At 42.0% G+C, this 26611-nt stretch overlaps 4 protein-coding genes across 9 annotated transcripts in view; 3 read left to right on the forward strand and 1 right to left on the reverse strand.

The window, feature by feature from the left end:
• Positions 1 to 5406, forward strand: part of LOC146382250 (solute carrier family 45 member 3) — a 41958-nt gene extending 36552 nt beyond the window's left edge. For all 3 annotated transcript variants that reach the window (XM_084932738.1, XM_084932737.1, XM_084932739.1), the window contains exons 5-6: positions 1975 to 2240; positions 2319 to 5406. In XM_084932738.1, coding sequence (XP_084788864.1) covers positions 1975 to 2240; positions 2319 to 2762 — 710 coding nt within the window. In that variant the 3' untranslated portion in view covers positions 2763 to 5406. The remainder of the gene's footprint in view (positions 1 to 1974; positions 2241 to 2318) is intronic.
• A 171-nt stretch (positions 5407 to 5577) lies between these two features.
• On the forward strand, positions 5578 to 15200 carry LOC146382251 (fibroblast growth factor 6-like). Of its 4 annotated transcripts, none has more exons than XM_084932742.1 (4): positions 5578 to 7100; positions 7673 to 7780; positions 10164 to 10393; positions 15122 to 15200. In XM_084932742.1, the coding sequence occupies exons 1-3, from the start codon at positions 6755 to 6757 to the stop codon at positions 10358 to 10360; spliced, it is 651 nt and encodes a 216-aa protein (XP_084788868.1). In that variant the 5' UTR covers positions 5578 to 6754; the 3' UTR covers positions 10361 to 10393; positions 15122 to 15200. The 4 variants fall into 4 exon arrangements, 3 of the variants coding, with proteins under 3 accessions (XP_084788868.1, XP_084788867.1, XP_084788869.1); XR_014800633.1 differs by having other exon boundaries at positions 5602 to 7100; positions 7673 to 7776; positions 15122 to 15189; XM_084932741.1 differs by lacking the exon at positions 15122 to 15200 and having other exon boundaries at positions 5582 to 7100; positions 10164 to 13824.
• Positions 13907 to 17293, forward strand: LOC146382252 (fibroblast growth factor 23-like). The gene is made up of 3 exons (XM_084932740.1): positions 13907 to 15280; positions 15591 to 15694; positions 15781 to 17293. Exons 1-3 carry the CDS (start codon positions 15067 to 15069, stop codon positions 16207 to 16209), a joined length of 747 nt encoding a protein of 248 aa, XP_084788866.1. The 5' UTR covers positions 13907 to 15066; the 3' UTR covers positions 16210 to 17293.
• A 447-nt stretch (positions 17294 to 17740) lies between these two features.
• On the reverse strand, positions 17741 to 23008 carry tigara (TP53 induced glycolysis regulatory phosphatase a). Its single transcript, XM_084932744.1, has 6 exons — positions 22587 to 23008; positions 21717 to 21754; positions 21461 to 21582; positions 21085 to 21162; positions 20899 to 21009; positions 17741 to 18596 (listed from the first exon to the last, which is right to left on the reverse strand). Exons 1-6 carry the CDS (start codon positions 22655 to 22657, stop codon positions 18201 to 18203), a joined length of 816 nt encoding a protein of 271 aa, XP_084788870.1. The 5' UTR covers positions 22658 to 23008; the 3' UTR covers positions 17741 to 18200.
• Between the last annotated feature and the right edge of the window lie 3603 nt (positions 23009 to 26611).

Consider the following 26611-nt stretch of genomic DNA (forward strand, 5'->3'; position numbering starts at 1 on the left):
TAACTCATGTAATCTCATAATCACTCAGTAACTAAACTCACATAATCCTGACAGGGAGTTTTTAGGACTCCCTGATAATAATGAATTACAGTCGTCCAGCCTGGAAGTAATAAATGCATGAACTAGTTTTTCAGCGTCACTCTGAGACAGGATATTTCTAACTTTAGAGATGTTGCACAAATGGAAGAAAGCAGTCTTACATATTTGTTTAATATGTGCATTGAAGGACATGTCCTGGTCAAAAATGACTCCAAGGTTCCTCACAGTGTTACTGGAGGCCAAGGTAATGCCATCCAGAGTAAGAATCTGCTTAGATACCATATTTCTAAGATTTTCAGGGCCGAGTACAATAACCTCAGATTGATCTGAATTAAGAAGCAGAAAGTTAGCGGCCATCCAGGTCTTTATGTCTTTAAGACATTCCTGCAGTTTAACTCATTGGTGTGTGTTATCTGGCTTCATGGACAGATATAGCATACATTTACACTGCTATGCAGATGACACCCAGCTCTGTCTTCTAATGATGCTGCCTAAGGGAAGCATGTATACTGTAAACAGAATTGGTCCTAGCACTGAACCCTGTGGAACTCCATAATTAACCTCAGTGTGTGAAGAGGACTCTCCATTTACATGCACAAACTGGAGTCTATTAGATAGATATGATACAAACCACTGCAGCACAGCAAAATCTCCGGTGTTAAATTAACACTAGAGAGTGTATATATGGGTCCACACCTCTGAGTGTTAAATACAACACTGTTGAGTGTTAAATTAACACTTTTGACAGTGTTATATGTTTAAAAGTAACCTAGTCAGTTTTGAAGATTAACAAAGACTAACACTGAGCAGTGCTGATTTTCTAACACTGGAATATTTCTAACATTTTGAGTTATTTTCCAGTGTTAGAAAATCAGCACTGCTCAGTGTTAGCCATTGTTAATCTTCAAAACTGACTAGGTTACTTTTAAACATATAACACTGTCAAAAGTGTTAATTTAACACTCAACAGTGTTGTATTTAACACTCAGAGGTGTGGACCCATATAGACACTCTCTAGTGTTAATTTAACACTGGAGATTTTGCTGTGTACCTGTAATACCTACAGCATGTTCTAATCGCTCTAATAGGATATTGTGGTCGACAGTATCGAACGCTGCACTGAGGTCTAGCAGGACAAGCACAGAGATGAGTCCACTGTCAGAGGCCATAAGAAGATCATTTGTAACCTTCACTAAAGCTGTTTCTGTGCTGTGATGAGCTCTGAAACCTGACTGAAACTCTTCAAATAAACCATTCCTCTGCAGACGATCTGTTAGCTGTTTGACAACTACTCTTTCAAGGATGTTTGATGTGAAAGGAAGGCAAATCTCTGTTAGCAAGTTAGCGCAGATTGCCCCGTGCATGGGGCTGCATGGCACTAATGCATTAACGACCTAACCGCGTCAACGCCGTGCAGCCACACGGCGGGGACAATTCGTGCTAACTCGCTAACGGAGATTTGCCGCGTTAATGCGGTTATGGCGTTGACGTCATTTTAACGAGATTAACGCTGACAGCACTACTATTAACACATAGTGAGTGAAGAAGAAACACCCAGAACCCCCCAGCAGCCAGCACCTATTGCAGCATAACTAAGGAAGGATTCAGGAACTTTGACAATAGTGAGTAAGATTTGCTGTTGGTCGGTTTGTGAGACCCCCTCCAAACAGCCCATGCCTTGGGTCAGCCTGTGTGTGTCTCTTTTCAGCATTATTCTAAACTTGATGCTGTGTAACGATTAGTCAGACCAAACTAGGTGTCCGTGCTGCAGAGTTCAGCAAACGTCACTCCAAGGCACTTTTTTTCACTAGGATGCTTTCTAGAAGGAGTCAGTGCAGAATATTCGATTGCAGCTGATGACATAAATCCATCTTTTATCGTCCTTCACTCGTTTTGCTCGTTCTTATACTTTCTGGATGCTGTTGTTTCTTTCAGGAATCCGTATGGGCAGCATGGGCCTGTTCCTGCAGTGTGCTACCTCAACCTTTTTCTCTCTGGTTATGAGTCGTTTGGTTCGGCATTTGGGATCCCGGTGGGTTTACCTGAGCAGCATGGTGAGCTTCACAGTCTCCGCTTTGGTCATCTGCCTGTCCAAAAGCGTCGTCTTGGTCACTGTAATGGCAGCTCTCACTGGCTATGCATACGCGACACTGCAGACCCTCCCTTACACACTCACCTGCCATTACCACAAGGAAATAGAGGTAAGTATAGAAGTAAGAACTGGATATTCAAAGACGTGTTTTAGATGATTACAGTCAATGATTCCTTTCTCATTTCAGGTCTACATGCCAAAAAGAATAACCAAAAGCAGACATAAAAACGGTGTAACGGCCATGCGGGACTCTGTGTATTTGACTCCTGTGGAAGAGGAGGGTGGACTGAACCACCAAACAGGGCCTCCTTACAGGCACGCCTTGTTCAGCCAGGACAGTTACGAGTACTACCCCGGCCCGCAAAGCCAAAACGGTTCGTCTCACAGCTCCAACGTCCCCGAGCAGGACGAAGCCGAGTCGGGCTTTGAGAAACGCGGTGTGGGCTTGGACTTTGCCATCTTAGACAGCACCTTTCTCCTCTCTCAGGTTTTCCCCACCCTCTTCATGGGCATGATTGTTCAGTTTGCTCAGTCCGTCACTGCCTATATCGCTTGCTCTGCCATCTTTGGAGCTGTTGCCATCTACCTGGCCAGTCAGATTGTCTTTGACCAAAAGGACCTCAGAAACTGAGTGATGGGATCGCCAATAATCAACCCTTCAGGTTCCACGAGTGGTACTCGCTGCACTACTGTTCCCAGAAAGCCTTTTGCTAGTAACATTTTTTTGCTTTCAGCGACACTCTGCATTAAGGTATATCTGTTAGCGTGTGGCGTGTGAAACTGGCTTACCGAAGATAAAGTCAGGAGCCGTTTGCCGTGTTATTGCAGGAATTATCTGCTACCAGAAGAGTCACCACCTGCTCAGGTCCGATGAGGTACAATGTGTACTGAAACCTATTGAATTCAACAGACGTGTCTCTTTAAAACTGTCACGGCATAATTTCTGTCCACCTTTTTCCTCAGGTACCTTCAAACAGATTTACTGTACAACCCGTCAACCTCGAATACACCAACTAACTTTTCTGAATCTTATTTTTTAATTATCTTAAGCTACAGTTTTACACAGTGCAGTCTGTTTTTGTCTTTGCTCACTCGTCTTCACTGTCACTAAGGCATTTTCCATAATGGTCATCTTACTTAATGACATTTAAAATTAAATTAGGTGAGTGTGGGGAGTCGTCAATCTAATGCAAGAAGGCAGAACAGATAAATTGGTTTCTTCAGAAATATGCTACTTTATTCATTAATTTGAGAGCCTCCAGAGATGGTCTTGCCCACTCTGTATGATCTCTTATTAGACCGTCCTTTCCTGCTAAATGTCATCATCTTTCTACTTTATAATCGACCTTTTTTCTGTCAAATGTGCTGTCGTCATTACACTTGTCTAGTCTCCACCATAAGTAAACTAACTCCATACGTAGGTGGGGTACATATGGGGATGTGGTAGTTCTGTTGGGCCATCAGTATCCATTTCTCCTCCTGGGATTGGTCATGTCCAGGAGGACGATGGCATGTGGGAGTCACCGAAAGGTGAAAATGTGACTCATTTTCTTCAGTCACAGCATCTCATCCTTATTTAACACCTATGGGAAATTTTGTACCAGTGGTAGACGGCAGTCACGTGCACCGTCAGGGTGTTTCATTCCTCCTGTATATTTCCAAAGATTTGGAGCGGCAATGTCAAGGCCTGTTGTGGCCCAAAGCCTTATTAGGAGACCTTTTTTTCTGTCAGCAGTCAGTGAGCTATACTCTGAGTCTCCTCTTATCCCTCCCTCCCTAGTGCCATCTTTTAGTGCTGTTTACTGCGAATATTTGCATACATTTTTACTGTATAATCCCTATGGGAATTTGTTATGCAACGTGCTGAAGTGAAGTTTCTGACTGTGATGATTTAGCAATTAGGCTGTTCAGCTGAATCGGAATATCGCATCAAATGTCCTTTGTGTAGATAATCAAGAGAGGTAATCTAGACTGGTGGACTGCTTATCCTGTCGAGTAATAATAACATACTTTCCCCGTTGCCAAAGCCCCGTTTAAGTTTTTTTTTTTTTTAAATGACAATCTAGGACATCCAGATGGGCTTGTTATATAATCCCAGACGTGAACGGTAAACATGCAGAGTGATGTCTTATGGATGCCCACGTCATAGCAACCGTTCTGGAAAACATCTCCCAAAAAGTTATGCAGTGCATGTCAACATTTGGTTACTGAAAATCATGCAAGCAAGGGCGATGAAGGCCGTGCGTGTTTGTATGTATGCATAACATGGAGGACAGATTGCAAGAAGTCATGAGTAAGTGTGAGAGTAATAGTTGGTATGACTCAAATGCAGTTTTTTGTTTCTTCTCTTGCTGCACTGACAGCAAGAGGAAAGAGTGGCCTGAATAATGCTTTACATCACGAAGCATCATCTTGGCCAAATGATGAAGAATCCATGTTTGTGTCAGTTACTGAGTTCTTGCTGAGAATTTGTGTTGAGTCCTTCTTTTCTGATCCTACACAAACTGTTCAGTTGGTACAACAGAAGGATCCTATTTCCTGCATGGAAGACCAGAGAATTTGTCATGTTGACATTACTGCCAAGTAGAACGCTCAAGCAATCGACTTATCCTCCATGTCTAGCATTAACTGAAATGTTGTTTTACAAGTGCCTGTACATTTTCCAAACATGTTTTGTACATATGTATTTATTTATTATGCTTTTATTACAATATAGCATGTATTAAAACTATTGGACTTTTTTTTCGGCATCTGTCACAGGTGCAGGGGTGAAGGCTCTTTCTGTGAAAATAAATTATTTGTATAGATGTGTTATAGAAGCATTCGTAAAGCTGTAATTTATTTTAATATTACCCATTTCACCCCCTCTGTTGGCTTTGGGGACACTGCAGAGCTCGTTGCTGATGTCTGTTATGCCCTTTACACAAGCGACATGGTTTGAGTTTCTTTTTCTGTTTTCATGGTTCATTTAAGAAATCGTGTCCTTTGTCAGCAGTGATTCGTCGGGGTCATACGTCTCATCAGTGGTCAATAAACAGTTTCCGTTAACTGCAGTTGTCTGTAACTGGATGAGTGGAGGTGTTCTCCATGTATTAAAACAAAGTGACTTAGTGATTTAAGGCCAGAAGTTGTTTTTGATTTTCTGTTTTATCACATGACTTCAGTTACTTATTTCAGAGTTTATATCATTTTCACTGTACACCTGTCAGGCTGTGTATAAATGTGCAGTTACCAAATAGATTTTATACAAAATAAAAGAACTGCATTTTCAATGAGGTTGTGTCTTTGGTCCTTCATGCGACAGTATTTAAAAATCAAACATTACATGACAGAGGTCAGAAGCGTTTCTTTAATTAAATCTGAAACAAATTCTGGATCCTTTATTTAAATGAGCCGTTTACAGCGTCCACGATTCTGCCAAAGCCGAAGCTTAAAGACTCTACATGAGCGCTTCAAATGAACTTGGAAATGGTGCCATCCTTTGGAAATCTTGGGGAACTGATGTGTGCGAGAGAGCTGTTGGTGCGCAGCTGCGTTGGGCTCACTGACGCATGGACATACTGTTGGTGGCATTATCCATTACATGGAAAAGACGATAGGCTTTCATGTTACACGGAATGGCACGCCGACAATGTGAGCCGTTTCGTGACGGGCCTCTCCAGTGCTCCTCGTAGTTCTCACGAATGCGCCGTGAGAAATGCACGGCTTAGGGTATACGTGGAAAAACCTGACATGATTAAAATGACACGTTGGGCCTCCGTTACCCGGTCGTGCTGTTGAGTTCAGAGGCGCTCAGTGTCTTGTTCAAGGTCAGGGGGGCGGATGCTAGCCTGCACTGAAGGCTTGAACCTTGATCTTTGCCGTTGATTGGTGCGAGCTCCCGCTGGCTCTCTGGCCCAGCTGACATTTCAGTTTAGGCTTAAAAAAGCCTAGATTTGCTGGGGAAAAGTCTTAAACGTGGCAGGAAAGAAGAGAGACCAGCACAAGAGCCCTGTCATTGCTCTCCGGTGACAAGTGGGCCTGTTTTTACACCTTCCTTCTAAATAAGGAAGCGATCGGGTAGACATATGACCACCGACCCAATTTGGGAGCAGCCCGAGTGCCCCGTCGCGTCCCATACCGCGGAACGCCAATAAGCTTTCTTCTCTTCCAGTTAGGCAGAAACAGCAGCTATCCCCCTCACATCTCCACAGACCTGCTGTTTTTTCTGCCTTTGCAATAACCCTGCGGGTGAAGTCAGCATGATGTCATCTAGGGATGCGATAGTCTTGGCGAGGTTGAAGGGTTTTTGGTGAGCGCAATATTCTGAACTCTTACCGAGAGAGAGAGGCTGTCAGAAAAGGGAGAGAGAGAGTGAGTGTGTGAGAGAGAGGGGCGCGGGGGAGCTGCAAAACATGGTAATCACCACCACCACCACCAACATCACCATCACCATCACCTCCAGCTCTGCCGCGCACTCTCCCGTCTCCTCTCCTCGTCTGCACCGGGGCTTGCGTTTCATGCCCAAAGCACTGATCTGTGCTCCAAAAATAACCCTCAGTCAGCATGCCGAAGGAAGCAAAACAAGAAGAGCGGTATTTTTAGGGTCATTAATTTTGACCACGTGGCCCGAAGGTAAACCGGATGGCCGTTGCGCAAAGGCTCCTCGTCAGTATGTCCTGCGAGGCCGGCACGCCGCACTGGACGCTGACCGCAGTGGTTCTCCTGGGCTTTCTGCTGGGGATCGTGTCAGCGTACCCTTTACCGAGCAGCAGGACAAATGCAACTTTACTGGAGAAACGATGGGAGACCCTCTTCTCGCGCTCTGTGCTCGGGATCTCCGGAGAGAAACCGGAGCTGAATTGGGAGAGTGACTATCTGCTGGGCATCAAAAGAGTGCGGAGGCTCTACTGCAACGTGGGCATCGGGTTTCACCTTCAGATCCTCCCCGACGGCAGGATAAACGGTGTACATAATGAAAACCAGTACAGTGAGTTATATCTCCACCAATGTAATGCAATAGACATAAAAGAGAGACGGTCAATAAGCATGGATCTGCGATGAGCAGGCTAGTCTATCCCCTCTATTCATTTGCATGATCGCGTCTCATCCGAGTCGGGGAGAGAACTGAATTTCTTCCACGGCAAAGACAAATCTGTTAAAGCACGTATCCATCAGTACTGAAAACCCCTCTTCCTCCCCCCTCCTCCTCCAGCTCAACCATGTCACGAATGTATGGACGCTTTTAGACACAACTTATTTTTACGCAGCCCTCTGAGGGCGGTCCGGGAGACCAATAGCCGTGCACGCCGTGCAATTAGGACAGCTATTATTGCGATAACCACAATGCGCTTAATTAATGCGCCTGGATGCAAATGGAAGATGGGGTGAAAGATGCAGAACAAAGGCTCGGCATCCTGCGCAGCAACCTGCAAGGTTACACCCATAGACGCAGAGAAAGCACAATGCTACAGTGGCAAAACGCACGCACTTAGCCAGGATGCTCCTTTGGTATGTCACTCACTGCTCACTCTAACGTAACGCATCTTTGTCATGTATCAGGTCTAATAGAGATCTCGACGGTGGAGAGAGGAGTGGTGAGCCTATATGGAGTGAAGAGTGAGCTGTTTGTCGCAATGAACAGCCGTGGGAGGTTATACGGAACGGTAGGTATGCACAGTATTTCGTTTATTGTTCAGCACTGTTGGTTAATTGGATCCTGAAATCAGGACGCACTTGGAGCTCGATCCGCCTTTTTTCTGTTTGCCTGTCGTAAATTGGAAAGAGACTCTTGCCTTATGTGGCTGCAGGGGAGCTGCACGCTATGGCCTGCGAAACCTATATTTCAGTTTCATCAGGAATTTCTAAAGCTATATTTAAAGCAAGTGTGCGAGGCCTGTTGGCCGATGGGTAAATAATGATGAGGTTAACAGATGAGGGATTTAGATCACAGGGCTGTACCGTGTGTGTGTGTGTGTGTGTGTGTGTGTGTGTGTGTGTGTGTGTGTGTGTGTGTGTGTGTGTGTGTGTGTGTGTGTGTCAGAGAGAAAGAGAGCAAGAGGAGGAGGGAAACCCCCCTGGTGACGAGAAACCTGTCAGCACAGTTGAAAATCGATTTTAATGGCAAATGGCGCAGCACACACATGTTGAGAGGCCCGTGGGCAGCACCTTCCACAGGCCTCCATAATCCTGCCCTTCAAACATTTTCACTTTATTTCTCTTGTTAAACATTTAATTCTAAAAAATACAATCTGTTCTTAAGAGTTTCCTGGCAGTTATTACTCATGACTTTGTTTGCTTGTTCTCCTCAACAGCCTTTGTGGTCTTTTGAAAATATGGATTCAGGATCCAATAAAACAAAATGACTCAGTGTTTTAAAGGCGCTGAAGATGCCTTGAGGTAGAGTAGGTTTTCTTTCAACATGGCAAACAAGGTGACACATGGAAACCTCTGAGTTTCATCAGGGGTTTTTATTGATAGCTGTCAGCTCGAGTGTTGTATTTGATATATTTTATATCTTCTGATTCTCTGAGGTTGAGCATTTTATTGCCTGAGGACCTCATCAGATGCTTTATATTTCTTCCTTTTAGTGTTTTACAACTCCATCATCTCCTCCATTGCTTGGCTTGGATAACTGGAGTACTCTGGGTCTTAATCAGAGTTTCAAGCTTGTGCATCTTATTATTGCCCAATGACCTCACATTCCCAATGTGATGGTAGCTAGAGCACACAGTTTACATTCCTTTTATTTAGTTCGTCACTGAACTCCTCATCTCCTCTGTGTTTATTGTTTTGGCTTGTAAAAGGTTCTTGCTTAAAATATATCCTCGTCACAAAACAGAAGTGGGGCATAGAAACGACTCTTGGTCGATGCTGTTATCAGATTCTCCCACATGCCATCCTTTTAATGACCTTATCAGACAGGAAACACGTGCTTGTTTGAGCTGACGTGATCGGTTTGCTTTTAAGCACATTGATGACAGTTATTAGCTCCGAGTGGTGCGGGAAGGAACATTATGTTTAGTGGAGCCCTGCTGACACATGAATGTGATTGTGGAAAACATATTTGACAGACAGAATGTGAATCATTTATCTGGCCATGAGTGATGAAGCGTTAGCTTGAGAGCATGGTGATGATCTGATAAGAGACTGAATTAGGCCACATGGTCTCTGATGGCGAGTGTGACTGTTGCACACTGTGCAAGTCATGCATAGCCAGCTCAGCACAGCAGAGAAGGGTTTTCACAGTGTCAGATATTCAAAGACGAGCAGTCCTATGTTTGTTTTGTCTCCAAAATTGTTCTTATTTTATTTATTTGAGAATATTTGCTGGAGGTTTTAGGTCTGAAATATTGCATCTCAGAAAGCAATACTTGCAAGATTTGGAGTTAGATCAGATTGATAGCAGAAAGTAGGAGCAAGGCCTAGTATGGGTAATAATAAAAACCTGAAACCTTCAATGACTTATTGAGTTTTCAAGTTACTGGCTGACATTAAAAAAGCTCCCTGGGTGGTTCCACAGAGCTGCAGTGGCTTTTCATTTAGTCAGGACAGCATTTTGGAGTAAAACACGTTTAATTCTTTATAGTTACTAAACACAGTCAGGTGGAAGCATTCCTTCTCTCTCCCCAATGATGGCCCCGCCCCTCCCTGAGCCTGGTTCTGCCAGAGGTTTCTTCCTGTTAAAAGGGAGTTTTTCCTTCCCACTGTCGCCAAAGTGCTGCTCATAGGTCATTGTTCATTGTTGTAGGACCTACCATACAATATAATGGTAGGTTGTTGTGATTTGGAGCTGTATAAATAAAATTGAATTGGATTTGACATAACTCTTTAAAGTAAATCCAAAAAATCATTTTTTGAGTGCACAGCATTGCAGCGAAGTAACACAAACAACTGAAAAAATGATTCTTTAAAACCCACAACAGTGAGATTTCACTGTTTTTATTACTGTTCATTGCTCACAGTCTTATTCAAGCTTCAAACTTGTGTCTCTGTTTGCATTTGTGTCGAGCAGCTCGTTGTAAAGCATGTCCTGTCTCTTTGTCGCCTCCAGACAGTCTTCCACGACGAATGCAAGTTCAAGGAGAGCTTGCTCGCGAACAATTACAACGCCTACGAGTCTCTGGTTTACAGAGGATCCTACATCGCACTCAGCAAGCATGGCCGCGTGAAGAGGGGCAACAAGGCCACAACTGCCATGACTGTAACGCACTTCCTACCCCGAATATGACGAGCAAAAAGTGGCAATAACAAACGTATTTGCACATGTGGATTATCTCCCAGGTAACATAAATACCGTATACTACATACAAACACAAAAAAGACAAAAATGGACTATAAAATAAAGAAACACAGTTATATCTGATAGTATTTATTCAAACTTTATATGTATATTTGGGTAGTTTACTTTGTATTAGAAATGATCAAAAATGCCATTCTTTGCTGCTTTTGTGATTTTCATCCTTTTATGATATGAAGGGCACGGAGAGGCGTCGTTTGTCCCCTCTGGTTTTATGGGTGCTTGCTGGAATTGGTTGAGTTTTTGCCCTGTCGGTGGACGACAGCTCATCTTTTTCAAATGGATTTGTTATTACCTCAAAGCACCGTATCCCAAGGATGTAGAAAAATGTGTGCATGAAATTTTTACACAGAAGAATGCCTGTTTACTTCTAAGGTTTTTTTGTTTGTTTTTGTTGTTGTCGTCGTCATCATCTATCAAGGACTATAGACATTTCCCATCCGTTGCATTTGCGTGTCTCTGTCACGGTCAGGGCAACTAGAGCACTTGAAAAAATAGCGGTTGTTTTTTTCTTGCTTTGTCATGAGGTGGCGGTGCCTTGAATTCCTTCTTGCGGCCCCCCTTACCCTTGCATGCGAGAAATGTGGTGCTCAAGTCAGAAATAGGAATGATACGCAAGTCATCACTCCCTCAGACACCACTGGGGGGGCTTTAGCCCAATTCCTAGAGGGCCAGAAGTTTTTTCACTTTATTTTCTTTCCATAATTAGATCAATTTAGTAAGCGAGACTCTACGCTGCACAGGACCCAGTGGAGCCTCTTGTTAAAAAGGAAAGCTGGATTTGGAGTCGCCATCACCTCCAAGGGAGCTTTGACAATCCCGGGGTTCGTTTGAACAGTTTTTGTAGCCAGATCATCAGTCCAAACTGAAAATGTGAATGTTTATGCATTGGTTTTCATCGTGTATGCGGATTTGCCTGTTTTCTTCCTTTACATGGCGGAGGGACAGAATATCATAGACCTAACACTATGACGCAAAATACCCTCCATCTCTGCCTACTGCACATTTCCCCCGGTTCAAGTCGATGCCGTCTGTTGCATCAGGCCTCTTACTTTACACTGCAAAGTTTATGTGACGATGAAGTTGGTTAAAGCAGCATGCTGAGTAAAATTACAGAGCACGGCACGGTCTGCTGCTTTAACTCAAAATAAATCGAGTGAAAAGCGACATTTACTCTCAGTTCAAGATCCTGGGATTTGCAAACGATCCTTACGGTATCTCCGTTTTTGATATTTAGATAAAGTGGATCGTTTATGACAGACTTTTTATGCATTCTTCAGATTGGTCACCGAGTCTCACAGGACAGCGCCGAATATGAGCTGAACCAAAGGGTTACGTTAGTGATGTTCATTCAGGCTTTGCATATACAGCATATCATACTTGAATTTAACAACCTCTCATGCTCCTCTTTCTAATACTGTAATTTTCCATTGTAGAAACGAGAGGGCACAAGAAGCAAACAAAGCAAACGATAGCTAAGATGGACAGAGGAATCACTGAGTGTTTAAGTTGACGAACATGTGGATAATATCGGGTGAAATACCTGCGTGGCAGACTCGTGGGTCTCCTGTTAGTTAATCTTAGACTGGACGGTCATCGCAGGGACCTGAGAATCCTGTGCATCTGAGCCATTTTTGCGCAAAGGTCAGAGACGTGGGCGATTTGCCCTCTGTGTTATTCGTGTAGCCGTGTTTCAGCCACGTCATTTTTGCTTTCTAAAGTTTAAAACCTGTTAGGCCATTTTCCTGATGAAAACAAAGACAGTTGTCTTGTAATGTGCAATGAAAGTACTAATGATTTTCGCAACTTCTCAAGTATTTTAAATGCTGGAAGGAGGTGCTATCAAGCTGGCTTTGACCTTCATTATGCTACGAGTATAAGGCCAGCTCGGTGAAATATGATTAAAAGGAAGTAGCGAGGCACTTGTAGATATGTTATCATATTTTACCTCATGCCCTTTTAAACACTACTGCAACTCACTGACAGAATGTCTGTGAGCAATGGTTTATGCGCCCTTTAAGCTCCAGCTTCTGTCTAGTAGCAGAGACGAATGTGTGTGTGTGTAAGCACGTATGCATGTGTCCGACTGAGCACACTCCTGTCCTGTTCTGTTTCAGCCAGAACGACTGTAGCGATGATCAATTTACCTTAAGTCGGGAATGACGAGGCATTGTCCAGCCGTGCAAACTGACGCACGGTAGTAACGGAGACGACAAAGATGAGAGCGACTGGAAGCAAAGCCAGTGAGTTGAGGGATGCGTGCAGCAGAAAAGCGCTGACTGTACAATAGTTATGTAGCAAAAGGCCTCGTGAAAAAGAATCAAACGCTTCCAGGAGAGGGGATGCTTATTTCTGAATACTGTGATCCAAGAGAGCAACTTGAAATGCCCAGGATGTCATGTGTGTATCTGAATATCAACACCACTTACAAGTGTCTGTGGGGGATTTTGCCTTGAGCATCTTATTTGTCATTATGAGCGATCAGCCATCGAAACAATGATCACATGTAGCTTTTTCTCTTGGCTGACCACATGAGGAAAAGGTCAGAGAGCTATTTTTGCTAATTTATCCAAAATATATAAAAGGTGCGTTTTTAATGGAGTGCAGAAGTAGTTAGCTGACACGAAAGAATAAAAGCACGTGGTTTTGATAACGAGTAGTTTCTGTACGGCCCTGAGAGACACTGTCAGCACTGCAGGAACAGGAACGCCACAGCAGTTCCTCCAACATGATGCTTTCTGTTGTGGAAAGAAATCGATATTGTGCACACACCAACTAAGCTTGGTTTTTACTTTCTAAGACTAAGGAAACATTTACTGTCGCAATTGTACGACTTTTGCATGTTGCTGTTCAGAGGCATAAAAGGTTGTATGATACCGCAGTAACGGAGAAAAGGTACTTAACCTTTACTTCCTCAAGTCCTCATTATGCATGTAGTGTTCTGAACGGACTAGGTTTGTCTTACCCCTTTGATTAAGGATCCGGATCCAGGTCTGGGTTTTGCCATTGTGCTCATTATATATCTGTTCAGCTGGTTTCAAAACGTGTCGGTTCGTAGGGAACCGAAGGCCTGCGGGCGGCTCTGGGATCAGACTCCCGGTGTGCCACCGGCAGCCTTTGTGTTTCTCTCTCACTTTTCTATTCCTGCACTGAAAGGAGAGTACTTCCTCCGAGTCCACCCCCACCCCCTCTTTTTTAACATATACCTCACCTTCTGCCTTAGTTCCGATTATTGAAATGATTGTAAATTAGTTTGAAACAACAGACTTCTCCAATCATTTGTTTCTGAAAAATATGATGATGAGTAAGTAAAATAATATATTGCAAATGGTTTTCCTTTTATTTTTGTACGTATGTGCTGTGCACAGCAGTCAACTGTATTCCTGAGACGATAATAAAATACGTTTTTGTAAAATCTGTTGCGAATCTTTTATTTTATTGTGTGTCTAAGTTACTTCACACGTGCATGCTCCGACTGACAGGAATGACGGCAAAGACCAGAGAAAATCCGAGTACCAGCGCAAATGTTGAACCTGCAGCCAAAGTCTTTTTCATGAGTCAGTATGTAGCGCCCCCTCCTGGTGAAGAGGAAGGCACACTATGTATGTTTTTGGTTTTTTGCAGGTGTGGAAGCATAGTTGCAAAGAAAATGGGTCAAGACTACAGCAGCCCTTTATGTTAATCGAATTTAAATTTTAATCTGAAAAAATACGATTTTGCTCCAATTACAGTATAAGCAAAAACAAACACTAGCATCAGTTTGAATAGTGTGTGATTTCATTAAAGGCCATACAGTAACATGACTCTTTATTTTCCTCATGAATATGTGACATACTGCTAGTTTATATAGCTTCTGCTATAAATATATGCCATATAATCGCAGATCATCTGCACAATTTTCAATAAACATTACATTAGTATTCAAATGTAATCTTCCTTTGATGTTTGAGCTTGAAAGTTTTTTTTTCCATTTTAAATAGACATGAATAAGAATGAGGCCAGGCTTTCCGGGAATAATTACAGGGCGGGAACTCTTGTAAAAGATAACGAGAGCAGCGGAAGTGTGTACAGTTTAATAATAAGCACAGCATAAATCATTTAGCCTGAATGGCAGTCAGCCTACTGTGACGCAACAGAGGGTCAGTCATTAAGAAATGACCAATTTTTTGCCCGATCTTTAGATTTTAGACTAATCTAATTGATCTTTATATAACACTTTCATAAATGTTAGATTTCTAACAACACGTGAGGTCAAGTAACAAGAAATATGAGCAAAAAATTGTGAAAACCCGTCATTAATGTCAAAGAATGACCATCAGTCATTTCTTCTTCTGCATTTTCTTATCTCTAGACTTTAAGCTCTGTGCTAGATTTTGTTAGTTAAACTTGAACACATGAGAAATTTTACTTCCATGTAGGGGAGAAAACTGTTTTTTATGCATGTGTGATGCATCGTGTTTCCATACAGCTTACTTAAATTGCATCTAGGCAACCCTTAACTGCTGCAGCAGAGCTTGGAGTCATTTTGGTAAATGAGTTAGCCAGTTTATTGACCCTCTGTTTAAATAGACCCGTTGGACTTTCTCCTCCTCCAGTAGCGGACCACATACCATCCTGAACATTTGTGCTTTTAGAAGGCCTTTAATTGCCATCGATCATGCAACTGGCTTCCTTCTTAGTCATCCTGATTGGTGTACATGTGTCTGTACCAGTGGATTGTAGGCCAAGGCTCCAGGATTCAGAACAACTAGCTCAACATCAGCAGGGTCGATTGAGCGCGGCAACAAATGCAGATCCATCTGCCGGTATGGGACGCTTCTACTCTGTGCTGAATGGATCAATGAGACACAGCATTTACAGCGGCTTTCTGGGTAAGTCTGCGTATAAACACACAACTGGAACCGCTTATACAGACAATCCTCTGCAATAATAAAGGAAAATGTTAAGTATGACCGACTTTGCTTACTTGATTTTGAAGAGGGTAAATATCACGCTTTGGATCTGACAGGAAGTTCAGGAAAATTAGAGAAAAACTGAACCAAACAAAACAAAAAAGAAAGTTTGAGATTAATTCTGTACATTTATAAACTTCAAAATATATTTTCAAATTTAAAAGCAGAATATTGTTAATCAAATATTTTTTCTTGTTACATTTGTTGATAGAAAATGTGCTTTTTCCAGTCACTTTGCCTGTGAGAACAGCTACCAGCAACTTTGTGTCAATATTTGATTTGAGAAGAAAACATTTCATCTGTATGGACTTTAAGGGAAAGCTGTACATATCTGTGAGTATTTTTTTAGATGTTCTTAGTTTGAATGAAGTCACAAAGTGCCAAAAACAGACCATAAACATTTTCTTTCTACCAAACAGAGGCAAAGGGACAGAGAAGACTGTCTCTTCCAGGACATTTGGTTAGATTTAGTAAGCCACCATCATGTGTTTTACTCTACAAGCGGGAGGAGGCTGCTCAGACTACAAGGAGGTCATCTGCGAGTGGCACATGGCAAGCTGCCTGAACACTACTTAGCCCCGCTGAAGAGGCTCTTGAATCCCTCGGTTAAAAGACAGAGAAGGAGCGAAGAGGTGAACCCCTCTGATCCTTTACGAACAGAAGCAAATCCCTCACGTTCTGGAAAAGATCTCAGAGATGCAGATCACGTTCGGCCTGAACAGGATCAGACGGGCGCTGTGTCTAAAGAGACCATCGCCTCCTGCGACGACCCCCTGTCCGTCTTACAGCCCAACGCGCCTGGAAGCCCTGTGAAGACTAACATTGCAGACCGGGCAGACCAAGCCTAAGTCGCCCAGCATCACTCATCCATAGAAGCTATTTCCCGGGATAAATCTGGCTGACCATTAAGAGCCATAGAAACCTTAGTCCCTTATTTCTAGACCTGGTTGAAAAGGTCTGAAAAGACCTGTTGATTAGAGGCCGAACTGACATCTAAACACTGCACAGTCGTCGAGGCTGAAGTCGGTTCAAAAGCAAAAGTTTATTGGACACAGATAACAGCCGTCGCTTCAGTGATGCAGGTGTCTGTTTTTGTTTGTTGGGATGTGAAATGGTTGGACAGTAAAACAGTGTCTGCTTCAGGTCCACAACTAGAATTAGTGGATTGTCTTTTTCAAAATATTAAAACACATCTATGCTATTTATATATGCATATATCTACACGTAAGCAGGTTATGTCTCGGTGTCTGATGCATGGTGTGTGAGCTTCTCACAGGGCGGGCAGCATGTCAGTGCTGCCTGACAGTAACAGTGAGTGGGTTTGAATCTGCTGGTCGTCTGAGGAGTTTGCACCGTCCCAAAAAAGGAAGCTCATGTTTCTAATGAACTCAAACGGTGCCTTTGCACTTGTAAAGTCATGCTTTGCTGGGTGGGGAGATACTGACCTTCCTGGAGTTTTTATGGAGCTAACCCTTTTGTATGTACTCATAAACCAAGTTACATCACAGGGGCTCGTGCAGGTCTCCTGTTTGAAGATAATGGTCTGGGAACACTCGACATAAGTTTGGTCCAGTTTGCTGCTGTCCTTTAACCTCTTTGGTGAGGAGAATTTGAACCCCTGGGTTAGATATGTCAATATTTGTTCAAATAATTGTTTAAATCATCCAACAATTCTTGAACTGTTGCTGAAAAACAGCAACAAGAACAACAAAAAGACGAATGATGCTGTTGTGACTGGGAAAAAAATATCTCCTGTATGCAGCTTCCATAAAAATGTTAAAAATATATCAGGTGCTGGACACCAACAGTCACAGCAATACAAAAGTATTTATTTATTGAACTGTTTTAATGACGTCCTTACTCGCCTGCTGTTTTATTATTTATATATATTGGTTGGTGTATCATTTCTGATGTTAATAAAATAAATTGTAAGTATCTGGAACATCTTTTGTTTCTTGTTTTAAGCAGAAGATGAATCATTTTCAAACGCACGGCTGAGACATTTCTCATGTGCATTATTGTCAGATTTCGTCCTCCTCCTCTAAGATCGGCTCAACAATGAACTGCCTGTCAAACGAAAATAAACGGGATCTGCAAACGCAAAAGTCCCAGTTAGCTGAAAGTATTTGAGTGATTTAAGATTAAAACACTCTTTTAAAATCTTACTGACATTAAGTGTCACACAGTCATCATGAAGGCAGCCAGTTGGTTATGTAATCGCGGTCAAATATTGTCCAACTGAAGTAAAACAGAAAAAAAAACAACTAAAATGACCTAAATAATGAAGCCCACTTACAGGAATGAAAATTAAAGGTACGCAACATGAAAAGATGAATAAATAACAACCAGCTGAGTTTATCGAAACGACTTTATCAGGAAAGAACCATCACAGGTGCAAACGTACATTTTTACATCAGTAAAGTATTTCAGTAGTCGCACACGCCACAGACTCCTTTATCTAAGAAACAGCAGTTTTTACTAAATAAATGTGTGGACTGAAAAACAGCAACACAGAGACCGTTCACACGTTCCACAGTTTAATGGGCTCGTAACATTCGTCTGTCCTTGTTGACTCAAGTGTTAATTCACAACAATGGAAAAGGAACTGATTTCCAAAAAGTAAACACTACTCCGAGTTCTTGTGCAGATTTCTGGACCCCTACAGGATAAATTTAGAAACGAGGCCTCACTAAACCACAGAGTCGCCCACGTCTGTAGTAATGAACAGCCAGACAATAACAACGCGATGATGAAATTTCCTGCAACACAAACGATCCGAGGCTGAGCGAAGGTGCTTTAATTACTGTTTAAACGAACCCTAAGAAAAGGACGTAAAAGGTCACGATCTGCGTTTCACGTGGTCCCCCCTGTGGATAAAAACACAGCGGATCCCTGATAATATGAACTCGTCGTCTTGTTTTCTCACAGTTACTATAAACCGACAAAGGCCCGTGTTAGGACTCAGAGAGAACACGTGTGCTTTATCAGAACCCAGAGGTAAGCGGCAGTGCAATTCCTCCACAAAGTAGCGCACCACCACGCACATGTAAGCCCCATGGGTGACCACCAAAGCATGGACGGGGATATCCTTGACCCCATCGTCGGCCTTCCCCTCAGTAGGAGACGCCTGTGACGGAGCAGGTAACGACGAGTCGTCCTGCCCTCTCTCGCTGAAGTGTTCGGCCCCAATTTGCTGAAGCATTTTCTCCAGAAACTCTTTGAACCTCTCCTTCACCTGAGCAGAGCAAAAATCTGTTATGAAAAGTTCTCCTGCTTCTATTGTTGTACATACTGTAGAATGAGACCCAGGCTTCCTACGGCGCTGAGGGATAAAGGTTAAAGGTCGTTTTATTCATAGTCACATCCTTTGGTATAAAAACTGCACATCTTTCTGATGCAACAACCTGCAACTTGTTTAAAAAAGGGAGGGAGCAGGCCTTTTGCAGAGGATTTGAGTGCTCTGTGCTTATGTCAAATCTATATTTGAAGATCAGCGTCACCATCACGATGTGCTGGTCACGTCCTGGATTTGACCAGAGTTCATGTCCAAGCTAGAACATAATGGACGAAGTCTGACGAGGTGTCTTGGAAATAGAACATCCTTCCCTCCAACAACCCCTCCTCCTCCTCACATCCTGTCCTCACACACACACACGCACACGCACACACACACACACACACACACACACACACGGGCATGTACTTTGATCAGCCCAATGTTCTTTCACAGATTCACAAGAAATTCAGTCATGCTGATGCAAAGAAGACAATGATATGCTAATCATAACTTTATAGAGCTAGGAGGTGAATGCTTCCTGCCACCTAGTGGAAGTATGTGTACATTACACCAAGATACCTCGTATCAATCCAGAGTGTGCAGAAAGATTTAATTTTAGTGTAATATGTGCAAAAGATCCCACTTTAGAAAAAAAGCTTAAGTGGGATCTTTTGCATCAGAAACATATTTGAAGGAATATATAAAGGAACTGGGCAGCACGGCGGTGAGCTGGTTAGCACTGCAGCCTCAGTTCTGTGTCTCTCTCTGTCTTTGCTCAGACCGGTGACCTGTCCAGAGAATAGGCTCCAGCCCTGAACTGGATGAGCGTTAGAGGATGGATTGTTTGAAGATGAAGAAGAGAGCAAACAGAGATACGGGGAAACTCAGGAAAGAAATAATCTACAGACAATTCTGCGATGGAATCAAAATGTTGTAGTTCGTGACCTGTGAGTACTTCGAACTCAAGACTTCATTTTAATCTTAACTAAACAACTGTAAAACTTTATGGCTATATCGTGCTGGAACCAAGTACTCAAATGCACCTTTGTGACTGATCTTTATACATGATGTGTTACCAGGAACCACATTAACACACAAACATGAAGTGAATAAATAAATAAAACCAGAGGCCTGTGCTAAGAAGCAAGATTTCATATTATATGGGTAACGTCAGGGCTAACCCTGGGTTTTCTGTATGTCCACGGTAACCTATGCTAACCTGCTCCAAAGCAGGTCCGGTTGACCAGCTGACCAATCGATTCTCTATTTGCATCACTGTGAGGGTCTAAAGTTTTTCAGTAGCATCTAATATCTTTGCATTTCCCTGTTGATCAGTACGAAATATAAATTCTTAGATAGAGCTTATTTTTTCCTGTTGGCTGCAAACAGTTTTACAACTAAAGCATGAACACATGATCCCATCTATTTGTATCCCACTTGCTGTCCTTATATCAAATGTGCATTTCAAACCAAGGCTGCAGCTGAAAGGATGAAACATTCGTTTAATCAAACAGTAGATTTTAATCCATCAGATTTTCCCATGTTTTGATGACAGAGCTGCAATTTTCACAGCTGGCACGATGTTTCTTATTATAGTAACTCAGCACTATTAATACTAAAGTGCTCTTCCACTCACGCTGCTGTGCTGTGTTTAACTTCTTCATATTTTTGCTATTATATCATTTACTTTGTAAAATCAGCTGATCAACTGCTGGTAATCTTATGCATAGCTGTGATTGGTCAGATGCTGCCAACACCACATCTTTCATGTGAATGCGGGTGGGAAACCCTCGGTAACTAAACGAGTTGACAGCCAGCTTTACGTGACCGCTTATCCTTACTGCCGATGATAGCGTAAGTGTATCCAGATAAAAGAAAGATACCCTGGGTATGTTGAGCCGCTTTATGGTTCAGGGGTCGGGTTCAAAAGATTACAGATGTTATTAATGTCCACATAAATAACAGAAAACCAGATAATCAGCAGGGATGCAACGACCTGACATCAATAGGGTGACTTTTATGGCCCGTGTTTATCACCAGTGCCACATCTGTTTTTGAGATGAAGAGTGGAAAAACAATAGAACTGTGAGTGTTTTTCATCTTTTTGTTTTTAGTATTTTGTTGTTTCCCAAGAATAAAAAGAAAGTAAATAATTCAGTCTTGGCAATAAGCCTGAATATTATTTATTATTTTTCATTATCAGTGATCCAGAATTTCACCAAGACTCTCTCCTTTTACAATAATACAACCTCAGCCTCACCTGCTCCTGCGTCTCTCCTCCCGGAGGTGTGAAGCCTGGAAACGTCTGACCAGCCGCCTCGGCCATGTCTTTGACGTCCTGTAACCGCCTCCCTTCAGCTATCCCAAAGCTCTGAAAGATGAACTTATTCATTGGCACGTAAACATTTGATCAATAAGTTTTCTCGTAAGTTTTGAGGTCACTCGCCTTTTCTATAAGCAGAGGGTCACACACCATTTCTAGAGCGGAACAGCTGCTGTTGTGCTTCATTATTGTTTCGGTGGTCTGGATGGAAAAACAAAAACAAAATGTAATCTGATTACAGAGAGGAGGAGGGTGGCTTTTATAAGTCTGCCACGAGTACTCAGTCAGAATTACATAAGTGCTCAGTGTTCAAAGGTCCGACTGCATTTATCTTCCAACTGAGCCTTCATTTAGATCTCATCTCCACACCTGTGAAATTTTATGACACACAGAAACAAATCCACAGACTCACAAGATAAAATAAATAAATCAAAGTGGATCTTTTGAAAGGCCAGACGCTTTTTTTTTACACTGCTGTTGTATAAGGTTCATAGTTTACCTGTTTTGCCCGCAGCATGTTGCTAACAAACACGTTGGTGAACTTGACATGGGCGAGGTATCGCCCTGCAGCTTCTGCCTGCTGCAGCCCAGCCTCGGACAAAGGTGCGTCTATAGCCTGGCCTGGGTGCAAGGAAAAGGGGAAATTAGAATGAAGCAGCGCCTGGTGTGAACACAGCTCCATTATTCTATTTTTTTTTTTACCCAAAACAAGCAATTTTATTCTAATGAAACAAATATTTAGAATCATTCTTTACCTTGCAGCAGACCATCTTTGTTGTACTGAGTTTCCCCACTGTAGGAAATAAATGACAGGAGATAACACTGACAGAGTTTGGTGCTCAACAGGCACTCGTTTGATTTCACATCTGTTACCACATGAATGCAAATCTTTTATTACACCCAGCATGAACGTGTTGCTCACAGCCATGACTTTCTGTATGCCCAAACCTGTACTTATACTTTTAATGACGACTGGCTACTAACACGTCTTTTTTATGATTCAGTTATTTTGAATCACTTAATCAAAATGGCCAAAATAAATGCATAGATGCATAAATGCAATGTCAGGATAAAAAGAAATTCACAAGTCCTCAGTTACAGATTGAACCCCAGTGACACGCAAAATGCAAATAAATTACAAAGACAACAAACATTTGGAGTCTGCACTGCTAATATTGATTTTATTTTCATGGTATCTTCGGACAATATGTGGTGTGTGTTAGTGGTTTTACCTTTGACCCACAAAAATCCACACACCGTTTTTTGTTTTTGTAAATGAATGAACCTTTATTGTTCCGCGTTTATTCTGCCCCCTGGTGGCCATCGTGAAACGTCGCACAGACTAAACAAACGGTACAAACCCGCTGGGAGAGACACAGTCTTATCATATATTCTTATCATATATTCTTATCATATATTCTTATCATATATTCCTCGTTTTAGCTTAGAAGCCGCTCTCCGTGAACTCCACGATAAGACCACGATAGAAATAAACACATGTCAGTCACTGCTACACGTTTTAAAACCCCTCCAAACACGACAGACTGAAGTCTGTCAAAGTACAAGTCGCGCTACTCGGAACCCTGTGGTGCTGAACTTAATATATTATCGTCAGATGAACTTACTGTCGAACAAGGGTCAGCCCAAATGTTAGCGTTTTCATGCTGCGCAAGTCAGAGACCGGGTAAAGACGCATTACTCATTGCACGAGTCTCACAGTGACGGAACACAGGAACGCCGGTTTATGGCGTCAGGGGGAAATTACAGCTGCCACAGAAGCGCATCACCCCCACAGATATATTTAGCCCGACACCATCCACTGCACGCTTGTAGGGTACAGATATTATTATGAAGATGAACTCTGGAAAGGTGTCGACACACCTGTGATCAGTCACTGACTACGACATCCAGGGGAGATTATTTGAGCAGCTAGTCTCACTGAGATTGGGATTTTTTCTTAAAGAGAGGCCAGTTTACAAAAAATGTAGACGTGCACATATGATGCATTATACATGCATTATACTACTACACAGGTAGCTTAGTAGTACAAAAGTTGTATAATCGAAAAATATTTCAAGTATCTAAAGTAAAGCTAAAATTACATAATAGTAAATAATAAGAAACAAACAAACAGGATGTTTATCTGTTTGTAGGATATCAGTTATTTCTGGGGCCACATGCAAATCTGTTATATTTTCATGTACATGTGGAAGTTGTCAGATTCTGTGGCAACAGAAAAAAATGCTGAATTGTAAACAAATTGGTGACTTTGAGTTTGTGTCAAAGCCTCAAGCTTCTGAAAAGCTGCAAACTTCTTTAACTCAAAATGTGCTGACTTCAAACAGGCGTAGTAGGAGCTGTAAATCTTTAATGCGTAACATCATCAGTAAGGAAGATTGCATATTAGTGTAAAAGCTCACATGTATTTAGCACCTAATGCAACTGTCAGTGACAGGAGGAGCAGTACATTTGCAAAAAAGCATCATGGACCGGACCAGGCACGTGCAGAGGGTGGGGGGCGGAAGGGGCTTGAGCACGTGCCCCTTTCCTGATGGGTGCCCCAGGTGCCCTTTTTCCTGCCTGTGCCCCTCAACAATAATATTTAACAATTAATCACAGTTTTGCTAAATAAAAGGGTCTAGCTTGCATCAGTCACATGACTATCATTAACCAATCCTCGCACTTGACGGCAGAGCGCGCTGGTTACGAGCCCGGAATGAGCTCGAAAGAGCACGCGCATTTTTTTGCCGTTTGAGCGACCTCAAACCTTTCAGGAGGGCTTATATTTCACTAAATATAAATAATATAAATGATAAATTATTAGATTATGAATAATCTAATATGCATATCCACATAATTATGGATTATTATAATTATGATTAAAAACACACACACGTGTTTTTAAAGAAAATGCATTAAGAAACAGATTATATTAAATTTATATTTCAAATATGATAAAATGCTGATTTTACAGCAGCAACATTGTATCTCATTTAATAAACTTTCTGCCTGCACAGAGTGGATAGTCAAACAAACTGAATCGCCATAAATACATTATTTTATATTTATTACTTAATTGTTTTATACTCGTTACTTTATTATTGTAGCACTAGGAATAAATAATAAGGGAAGGATTCTGGATCAGCACTATGATTCAAACTTGTGGCCATAGTATGTACAGTGTCATTGAGAAGGTATAAAATGTCACTGTATGTGCGTGTTTTATGTGTATAGATTTTTTTGAATTATTACTCATGATATAATATTGTCCAGACAGGCTCTGTAAGGACATGAGGAGGAAACAGTGACAGAAGGCGCTGTGTGAGGCAGCGGATCCGTCAGCAGCTGGATTACAAAGAGCACAGGTCACAATGACACCTGCACCAGTTGTTGCATTGCATTCAAGTATAAAAACAATAATAAACACAATGTTTTCGTTCTCTAACATTTTTCTATCATTACTTTATTATGGATTAGGTGGAGGAGTTTTTAAGTGTGGATAATTCAATAATAGATTAATTCAGTAGCAGTTTGTGCCTCGTTCTCAGATGGACAGGAAGTGGAGAGTGACAGATGAGACGAGGAGATGGAAGAGAGGCAAAGAGTGAGTCGCAGGCAGAGCGAGTTTACTTCTCACAGTTTTGTTGTCTTATGGTTCCAAGTGCTGTCACCATTCTTTACCTTTTATTATCTCATAACACTTGTTTAATCGGCTACCATCTCTCCTGTGGACTCTTTAATGTCTACCTTCTCAGATCAACACAGCCCTGCCCTCCAGCAGCAGCAGCAACTCCTCAACAGCAACATTGTATCCATCAGTAAAACTGTCACAAGGCGGGATGGACTCATGCGCAGACAAGGGAAGCTAAATGCAGTTCCTTTTATTAACACACAACACCAGGTGCAACTATATACAGGTGAGAGAGCGAGGGGGGCATCCAGAGGGGCACAGGGGAGGTCCGGAAACAGGGGCTCTTCACACAGTTCCAAAAACACAACACACCAGCAACTCAGCTCGCCCAGGCCTCCAAGGGAAAGAAAATCCAAGGTTACTCAGTAGTCCAGCAATGAGATGTTTCCAGCTACTGCCTTAAGTAGTGGACGCTGGTGAAGTGATGAGCCACAGGTGCGAGGGCCAGGGGCGGGAGCCCGCAATGAGCTCCGCCCAGGCGACACACAGCGAGAGGGAAAGGAAAACAAGAAACATATCTAGCCAACCTGGGTCAGCCGGGCAGACACGGGGACCATGACAAAAACATACATTTGCTTTGCATTGTCCCCACCTGATGACAGTGATATAGTTTGATGCGTTTCCATATTAGATTCTTCATGAACGTGTGTTGTTGCTCTTCAGCCTGGTTCTAGGTGCCCCTTTTTAACTTTGAGCACCTGCCCCTTTAAACATCTCTGCATGGCCCTGGATTGGACTAAGGATATTATCCAAGGCAAAGGATTGTCAGAGTTTCTGACAAAGTTTGAGAAAAACATGTTTTTAGCATAAATATTGACCTTGCATATTACCAGCCATTATGCCTGTTGTCATAATTTTAGGAAGACAGAGTGAACTTAAATCCCACATATGCAGTTATATGATGCTAACAATGTCCAAAATGTTTTTTGATAACTTAATTTTATAAAAAAAAAGGAAAATTGTATTATAGTAGGACAATGTATATCAAAAATCCTATAATTATTTTATACTAATAATGTTATGCCTATATTTAAAATAAAGACCAACTGGGAACGTGATCTTTTGGCGTAGATGTTAAAAACAACTGGAAGGAATTTATTCTAATAAAATTTCTTGCATATATGCATTTACATTTACAAATGTTACAAATATGTAAATATTGACCTTTGTAAAGCTGCGTGTCAGTTTCTTTTACATTTATTTTACACTATCGCTGTATTTAAATTTCAAACATAAAACTTGTGTTGATAGTGTGTAAGGTTTATGCCACAGCTGCCCTAAATTAACAATATTGATAAACGCCAAAACTGTTCTTTAAGTTTCTGTTAAGTAATCAAACTTTCCTTTGTGCTAAAGCATATAGTTAGGGCTGGACCAGGTGACCCTGAATCCTCCCTTAGTTATGCTGCAATAGGTGTGGGCTGCTGGGGGACTCCCATGATGCACTGGGTGTTTCCTCTTCACTCACTATGTGTTAATAGACCTCTCTGCATTGAATCATACCTGTTATTAATCTCTGTCTCTCTTCCACAGCATGTCTTTATCCTGTCTTCCTTCACTCACCCCAACCAATCACAGCAGATGGCCCCGCCCCTCCCTGAGTCTGGTTCTTCCTGTTAAAAGGGAGTTTTTCCTTCCCACTGTCGCCAAAGTGCTTGCTCATAGGGGGTCACGTGATTGTTGGGTTTTCTCTGTATGTATTATTGTAGGATCTACTGTACAATATAAAGCGCTGTGAGGCGACCGTTGTTGTGATTGGATTTCAGATTGTTATTTGCCTGATAAATAACAATATAATATTTAGATTTTGAACAAGTTTTTAACAGGTTTCTAAAATACACATTTTCTTGCTTTAATGAAAGGTTGTCTAATAAATTTGCTGAGCACTGTAGCTGCTCAGCAGAACTTCACTTGGCAGCAAGGTGATTTGTGACACACTACATGAGAACTAAGTGCAAA

The sequence above is a fragment of the Perissodus microlepis genome, chromosome 7 (assembly GCF_051167445.1).
Source record: "Perissodus microlepis isolate ML-2025 ecotype Zambia chromosome 7, ASM5116744v1, whole genome shotgun sequence".
In the NCBI taxonomy this organism is placed as follows: domain Eukaryota; kingdom Metazoa; phylum Chordata; class Actinopteri; order Cichliformes; family Cichlidae; genus Perissodus; species Perissodus microlepis.

Excerpts from the sequence above, each read along its gene's own strand:
- LOC146382251 (XM_084932742.1), top strand. The coding sequence starts at position 6,755 with ATGGCCGTTGCGCAAAGGCTCCTCGTCAGTATGTCCTGCGAGGCCGGC. Across the intron at positions 7,101-7,672 it reads ACATAATGAAAACCAGTACA|GTCTAATAGAGATCTCGACG; the intron begins GTGAGTTATATC and ends GTCATGTATCAG. Across the intron at positions 7,781-10,163 it reads GAGGTTATACGGAACGGTAG|ACAGTCTTCCACGACGAATG; the intron begins GTATGCACAGTA and ends TGTCGCCTCCAG.
- LOC146382252 (XM_084932740.1), top strand. The coding sequence starts at position 15,067 with ATGCAACTGGCTTCCTTCTTAGTCATCCTGATTGGTGTACATGTGTCT. Across the intron at positions 15,281-15,590 it reads CATTTACAGCGGCTTTCTGG|TCACTTTGCCTGTGAGAACA; the intron begins GTAAGTCTGCGT and ends TGCTTTTTCCAG. Across the intron at positions 15,695-15,780 it reads AGGGAAAGCTGTACATATCT|AGGCAAAGGGACAGAGAAGA; the intron begins GTGAGTATTTTT and ends TCTACCAAACAG.
- tigara (XM_084932744.1), bottom strand. The coding sequence starts at position 22,657 with ATGCGTCTTTACCCGGTCTCTGACTTGCGCAGCATGAAAACGCTAACA. Across the intron at positions 21,163-21,460 it reads ACATGCTGCGGGCAAAACAG|ACCACCGAAACAATAATGAA; the intron begins GTAAACTATGAA and ends TTTTCCATCCAG. Across the intron at positions 18,597-20,898 it reads GAGGAGAGACGCAGGAGCAG|GTGAAGGAGAGGTTCAAAGA; the intron begins GTGAGGCTGAGG and ends TGCTCTGCTCAG.